Here is a 7,151-nt window from a genome sequence, read left to right on the forward strand (position 1 = left end):
TATTTTCTTTTTAGGATAGCTTTTCTAAAATAGCTACATGATGCATGATGTGTCCCATTGAAATTAAAGAGGCTTGTCCTCTCTGGTATTTTAGCATAAGACAGACAAGAGTTTAAGCAAATCTTGCACCAGTCCTGAAAAAAATGGAAGAAAGCTGAGAACTGTGAGTGCGCTTTTATTTCCTTGGAACCATGTTAGTTTATCTTTGCTTTAAATTCACAGTACAAAAAAAAAAAACTTCATACCTGAAAAGGCAAACTCATACTATGGAAATGCACTACAGATGTTCTGTTCATTATTCTACTCTGTATGGCAGTGTTTATTCTTTAAAATAGTTCATGCTTTTCAGAACTGTGAGGAACAGATCGATCAGAAAACAAAGCTGCAGTACAGCAGGAAGAATTCTATTTGTTTACTCCTTTCTTAGGAAGTTTGAGTGTATATACATGTTAGTTACAGTGTCAACAAAATTGTTTTACATTTCTTAGATGCTTTTGTAAGACTTTTTCAAAGCAAATTATCATTTTTTTAAATCTATGTAGTATAGAATCTTCCTTGTGGAACTGTAAAATAGTTTATTCGTTCCTTATGAACCGGAGCTCTGAGTAAGTCTTCGAAGAAATATAAAGCAATTTTCCTAAATAGTTTCCAGATAATAAGTAATTTCTGGATGATGTTTAGAAGTAGTTACACTGTTGTGTGTCTGTGAGTACAAAGCAACATGTTTGTAGCCCTATTTTGTTTCTAACAACATCATTTTAACAATATTTAATGAACTAATAAACCAGCATTAGTTGGTAAAACACAAGTAATTTAATCTTGAATACAGCAATAACAAATATACAAATATATCTACCTAAGATTTGGTTTCACCTTTTCATCTGCCTCATTCGGAGTATCATCACTACTAACATGTCGGACAACCAAGTTATACGGTTCCTCCATTGTTTCATCATCTGATTTCTGTTCCTCTTCCAAGGCCCAACTGGAATGTTTGTTTCCTGTGGAGGAGACAGGAGAATGTTCTGCATCTAAATCATCAGGGTTGCTGTCAAAATTAGCTTCTGCTAGACACTTATGGCACAGTCTGTAGCGTCTTGTTCCTTGCTGAACAACACATCCTGTTAGGTCAGTTACATGCCGCTTGCATTTTCTGCAGATAAGTTTGCCGGCTTGATGTATCTAAAAAGATTTAAAATTTGAAAAGGTCAGTGCTCAACCAAACACAGTTTATTTTTACTTTTAAATAAAAGAAAAAAGGAAAATTCACTGGATTGTTCTAGAAAGTAAAGGTAAAAATCAAATTTTCCAATTTAAATACTGAATAATTGAAGTTGATACTCAGCTAGGACACCTCTCCGGTACTAGTTATAGAAATGACCGAACAGCTGGTACCAATGAAATCTCGGGCTTTCTTTCCTAGGCTGAATCTCCTGCTGACATGACATACCGTTTGGAAGTGGTTACGTAAATGCTCCAGTCGAGTGAATCTCTTCCCACACGCTTCGCATGGGTACGGTCGCTCCCCTGTGTGACACCGAAGATGTCGCTTCAGGTCTGCGCGTCGTTTCACCGTGTGTGTGCAGAAGGGGCACTTGAATCGCATCCGAGGTAGGTCATCTGTCACAGAGGAACACAGGGAACATGTCAAACACCGCAGTCTTTCTTCACATTTGATTATTTTTAAGCTTAAATAAGTAGCAGGTCATTTTTCCTCTGGTTTGTCACTAAATAAAAAAAAAAAATCACAAAATATCATCCCTAGAAAGCAGTAGTTTTTACTGAATATGTTAGGCATTTGATGACATATTTTTCCTTATTCCAGGTGTTTAATTTTAGACATACAGATGAACATGAATACATAGATGACAATGTATATTATAGCTGACTCTTGCATTAGCTACTACTTCAGAAATTAGGTATTTGTAATCTCTGTAGTATAGTAGGATTTTGAAGTCTTAAAGTTATGCCTTTATAATAAGCTATATTAGATTAGTTCCCAAAACAATGTGTGTAAGAATGTAGCTGTCAGCTTTATTCCACCACCTCAGACACATGCTGTCAGTTCACCAAGAGCTTAGACGCTTTATGCAGTGCAACCAAGCGATCGTGAAGTTCTGGGTTGGTTTGCACCTTAAGGGAAATGCAGCACGGCACCAACACCAGGAACCTTCTCTTGTAAAGAGCACAGGATCAGGCTGAACACCTCTACTACTGCCAGATACCAGGGGTGTTACAAGGGTGATTCAATCCTTCAGGTCCTTAAGTCAACTGCAGCCCTTTAGGCATCATAAAACTCCATTTAGGTCCAAATAATCAGGCACATATTATTTTAACTACAGAATACCTGGGTCAGGCTCTCTGATTCTAATTCTCTTGTCCTGTTCTGGCTTCAAAGCCTCTCATTCTGCCAGGCGCTACAATAGAGTAAGTGGTATGTCAGTAACCTGACAGACTAGGCATCATTTTGGTTCTCATGCAGCCATACAAGATTCTCTTATCTGACTTCTAAATAAAGGCCAACTTTGCAAAATCAGAAGTATTTTTTTACCTTCATTCCAACTACTCATTACACCTAAAACTGTGGGCACTGAGGTGTACAGTTCTTCTGCTTTTAATTCCATGAACTCAGGAGAAGTTCGCGAAAGTTCTTGTTCTAGCTGAGCAACAGACCACCTCTTCGGTATTACTTCTGATTCGTGATTATATCCATAATCATTATGATCAACATCATTCTCTGCATCAAAATCAGCTTCCTCTCTCGCCCGAGAGAGGTGACTAGAGTCCGATGCATTGCAACCTTCGCCAGCCCGCTCAGCTTTGTTTGATTTGCACTGCCCAAAATCACGAGTTTGGGACAATCCTAGATGCTTTCGGCGCTTTCTCGTTGAGCTCTGTTTTCTGCCCCTCTTCGATAGCTGTGTGTCTGCCCGCTGAAGAATCATCTGTGAGGACAGGTAGCTGCTGTAACTACTCCACGAGTTTTCATTCACCATGTTAGACTTTTCATCTGGAATTGAATAGGAACGCCTTGGGTTGCTCTTTGCTTTTCTTCTGGACCGATAAAGAGTTGGATGAGCAGGTTCGCTGTTGGTACTTTTGGCTGAAAGGCTAAGGTATTGATCCTTCTCCTTTTCATTAATATCCAGAGAGGATTTAATGTATGTCTTGCAGACATTAAGAATATCTGTCATCTGCAGATAACTAGCAGCTGACATTACTTCAATCACATTTTGACCAGTTAAAGGCAATATGCCTGAATACACAAAGTCCAGGATAACCATAAATGTCTCTGGAGAGAAGACCTCGAAAGTAGCTATTGTTGGCTGACTCGTGTCCTTGGAGCTCTGTGAAAGCAGCATCTTGAAATACCCACTACTGGCAAACAGGACATTTCGATGCGCTTTGAAAACCTTCCCCTCCACCAGGATACTGCAGTCGCAAAATAAGTCTTGCTTCCGTTGCTCATTTAACTGCTCTAGGAGGTGGAACTGATGGGAAGAAATCTCCATTCCAGTGAGGGAGTAACAGGAAGTCTTGCTCTAAAGTAAAGAAAAAAAATTTAAAAAGCATATTCGTGACAATCTAAAACTAAATCGATGTTGCTGAATGCTATTTTAAGAGATGAGCACTATCTTTAAAGACATGAAGCTGCAAGCATCGCATGCCCCATATAGCTCCACCCCCGCGCCCCGCATAATATAGCGGAGTAAATTGAACAACTCTAAAAGAGGTGAAAAGATGCCTCGGCAAGAAGAGCGCATAACCTAAAAGTCCAAGATTGCATCCGAGAAGACAGAAAGGATTCACGGACAGGACAAAAACGACTCAGGCCTTCAGCAGCACGGACTGCCACGCTCCGGGTGCGAATCCCTGCGGCCAGCGGCGGGCAGAGCCTCCCCCAGCTCCCGGCCGGGCTCCCCCAGGCCCGGTAGAAGCCGCCGCCGCCGCTCACCCGCTCCCCGGCCGCTCGGACCCGGCAGCCCGAGACGCCCGGCGGGCGCAGAGCCCCCGCCCGGCCAGGCGCGGCTGTGGCTCTCCAGCGGCACGGCACAGCACGGCGCGGAGCCCGCAGCCCCCCCGAGCCGCTCGCCCCACCGGAGCCCCGGCTCCCGCTCAGCCGGCGCCTCGGGCGCTCCCCGCCGCCCGCCGCCCGGTGCCCGGCGCGGCCCCGCTGCCGCTGCCCGCGGCCGCCCCGCGCTGGCAGCGCCCCAGCCCGCCCCGCGCGGCCCCTCTCGCCGCGCACCCGCCGCCCGCTCCCGCGCAGCCCTTTGTTGCCGCGCCCGGCTCCTTCCAGCCGCGCCCGGGGCTGCAAATGGCGCCCGCGCCGCTCTCCCCGCCGCTCCGCAGCCCGGCCGCCCCCCGCTGCCGCCGGCTCCCGGCGCCCCGGAGCCCCCGACGTCCCTCGCCGCAGCCCGCCCCGGGCTGCCCCGGCCCCGGCGCCCGCTCCGAGCCCGAGCCCAAGAGCGGGGCTGCGCAGCCGCCACTCACCGGCTGGGTTCCGCGGGCGGCTGCCGCTCGGCCGGGAGGAGCAGGCGGAGGATGCGGGGTCCCGGCCCCCGCTCGGGGCTCGCTGCGGCTCACGGCGCCGTGCTGGTCGCGCAGCCCCGAGCCCTGGCAGCCCGAACGTGAGAGAAACAAAAGGTATTTGCTGACGTGGGCGTTGGACAGAGACGCCCGAGGGCTGGGGACACAATTAAAGGGGCAACGCACCGAATGCAGGCGCAGCCCAGCAGCTCCCTCCGCCTGCTCGCCCCGCAGTCTGGGCTGCTTTCCTCTTCCCACACCCACATGCTGCCCAGGAGGCCCGCTACCTTACCGTACACAATGCACTGCTATTGTTAACGGCACGGCTAGATAGCTTTTGTGTGTGGAAGGAAGGCGCCACCTGAATGGGAAATATTTGTAGTTCTGTGCAGTAGGATATATTGTGTTACTCAATACAGCAGCATTTTTATAATAGGAAAGTTTTGTATTCAAACAATGGAGGACACCCAAAACCAACGTACTGCAAGTGGGAGTGCAACAGTACAGATATTTTCTTCCTCTTCCACGTGGATGAAATAATCCGGATGCCTGTTCGAAGATTATTTCAATCTTGTTGCTTGACATCGTCAAATAATTTTGAGAAGGGACCTCTGGAGGTCGTCTGGTATAGCACCCTCCTCGATTAGGCTCATTTAGAACAGGGTAAGAGAACAATTGCCATTTTTCACAGTTAAAAAAAAAAAAATCATACTGGAATGTGACATAGAACTTCATTAGGGTTTCATTTCGTACAACAGCTAGACCAAGAGACAGAAATGTTTTTCCTTCAACTCCTCCCAGCTCTTCCTTACAATTTCTTTTGTCCCGTGTTTAACATTTGTGATGCAAAATTGTGTGTTGATGCACAGAAATATATGCTATAGGGACCCTGCTACCTAATGGAAAAATTACACTGAATGTCTGCAGGCAAGGACTGGATGATTATGACTCTTTGTTTCAAAACTCAGCCCTTTTTGCTAGAATTACTTTTTTCTCCTTTCATTCGCATTTATGCTGCCTTCCAACTAATAGCAACCCTCAAATCGAGTTCAGACTTCCCTGAGATATTTCAGAAAAATCAACAAGGTGGTGTTGGAACGTCTGTGCTAGAATATGGAACTACTGCCCTTACAATTCTGCTGTACCTATCCATGTAGAAGCTTAAAAGGAACATAGAAGTAACTATTCTGGGTTTATAACTCGTGTTCCTCTACCTTGCAAATTATTAGAAGTCCCCGCTGCCAGCTTGACCAGATCGTATATGTAAACTGCTGGCCTCTGCAGTCCAGTTATGGTTTCTAATGAAGTTGTAAATTCATTAACTAAACCCTGAGCACATGTGCTTATCCTAGTCTGACTGATAACTTTAACCTAGAGACTTGGGTTAAAAAATACATAAAAATAGCTGTAGTCCTCCCTTAACTCTGCTAACCCTCAGCAGTTGAGATTTTAGATACACGCTCAGCTATATAGCACTGTTGTTATGCTAACAGATGCTAATGACTGTCAGAGAGGGACCCAGGAACAGTCCTTGATTCAGCTGTAGCCAGATGGCAGGTCGGGCATTTTTCAGCTTCATCGAGGTCAATTTAAATAATAAATGGAGCTGAAGATATAGTGCTATTAGCCCGGTTAGGCTATCTGAAGTTCAAAGCCAAGTACTTCTGCAGACTATAGGAACCAAAATATAAGAAATGTAGACATTGGCATAGCTAGGTAATGGAATAATCTCTGACAGTGACCAGATGCTTCAGGGAAGAAACTGAATATATTCCATAATACCAGCAGAATTATATATATACATACCTATATATATATATATAAATTTTCATTGAAAAATTGAAAGAGTGCCGAAATCATGGAGGATGGCATATTTCTTCTGAAGAGCCAGGAGTAAAGAAAGGATTATACGTGCAGCAGTCACTGTCAGTATCTAATCATTTTTTTCTGCTACAGAGATCTCTGGGGCTCTCAAATATTTTCATAGCTCACACTAAACAAATATATTTGCTTTTTTTTTTTTTTTCATCTCAGTTCTTCAGAATGAGAATTGAATATATACCAAATGGTTGGAAAAGGACATTCATTTTGAGCTTTTGGGTATTTTTTTGGTATTAATTGTGAAAATAACAGCTGAAAGCCTGTTTTCCCAAACCTTTTAAAAAGAAAGACAAGTGTCTTTTTCTTTTTTTTTTTATAATAAATACATAACTTTAGATAACTTAATGGAAAACAAAAATTTGGGGTATATTTATGCAGCAGTTGAAGGAGAAAACAAAATCAAGTATCACATAAATCATAGGTTTACCTGGCATGTGGAATTGTTTATGAATTACCTGAAACAGGAGAAGGAAGATGTTTTTGATTCCATGTCTCATCTTTTTAAGGAACAGCAAGATAGCTGCCAGAAAATAAGACAGTTAAAGCTGAGACACTAAATGGGGGATGATGAATCTATGTCTTTACTCTTGACTGTGGTTTTGTGAACACAATAAACATAAACCAAGCAAACAGAGACAGTCTTTCAATGACAAAGTACAGACAGAGGAACAGGACAAGGAACCCAGGATTGCACAGAAAAATAGAGGTATAAGAGAAACGTTTCTTGAAGTTGACACCCACCA

General features: G+C 44.1%; 1 protein-coding gene across 1 annotated transcript; it reads right to left on the minus strand.

Annotated features, from left to right (window-relative positions):
* Positions 1–852: 852 nt before the first annotated feature.
* On the minus strand, positions 853–4,626 carry LOC311218034 (zinc finger and BTB domain-containing protein 8A-like; the record flags this gene model as incomplete). Its single annotated transcript, XM_084300494.1, has 4 exons — positions 4,492–4,626; positions 2,552–3,542; positions 1,451–1,620; positions 853–1,182 (listed from the first exon to the last, which is right to left on the minus strand). Exons 2-4 carry the CDS (start codon positions 3,510–3,512, stop codon positions 853–855), a joined length of 1,461 nt encoding a protein of 486 aa, XP_084156620.1. The 5' UTR covers positions 3,513–3,542; positions 4,492–4,626.
* Positions 4,627–7,151: the final 2,525 nt, after the last annotated feature.

This window comes from Netta rufina (genome assembly GCF_964035555.1).
Source record: "Netta rufina genome assembly, chromosome: 23".
Taxonomy (NCBI): Eukaryota; Metazoa; Chordata; class Aves; order Anseriformes; family Anatidae; genus Netta; species Netta rufina.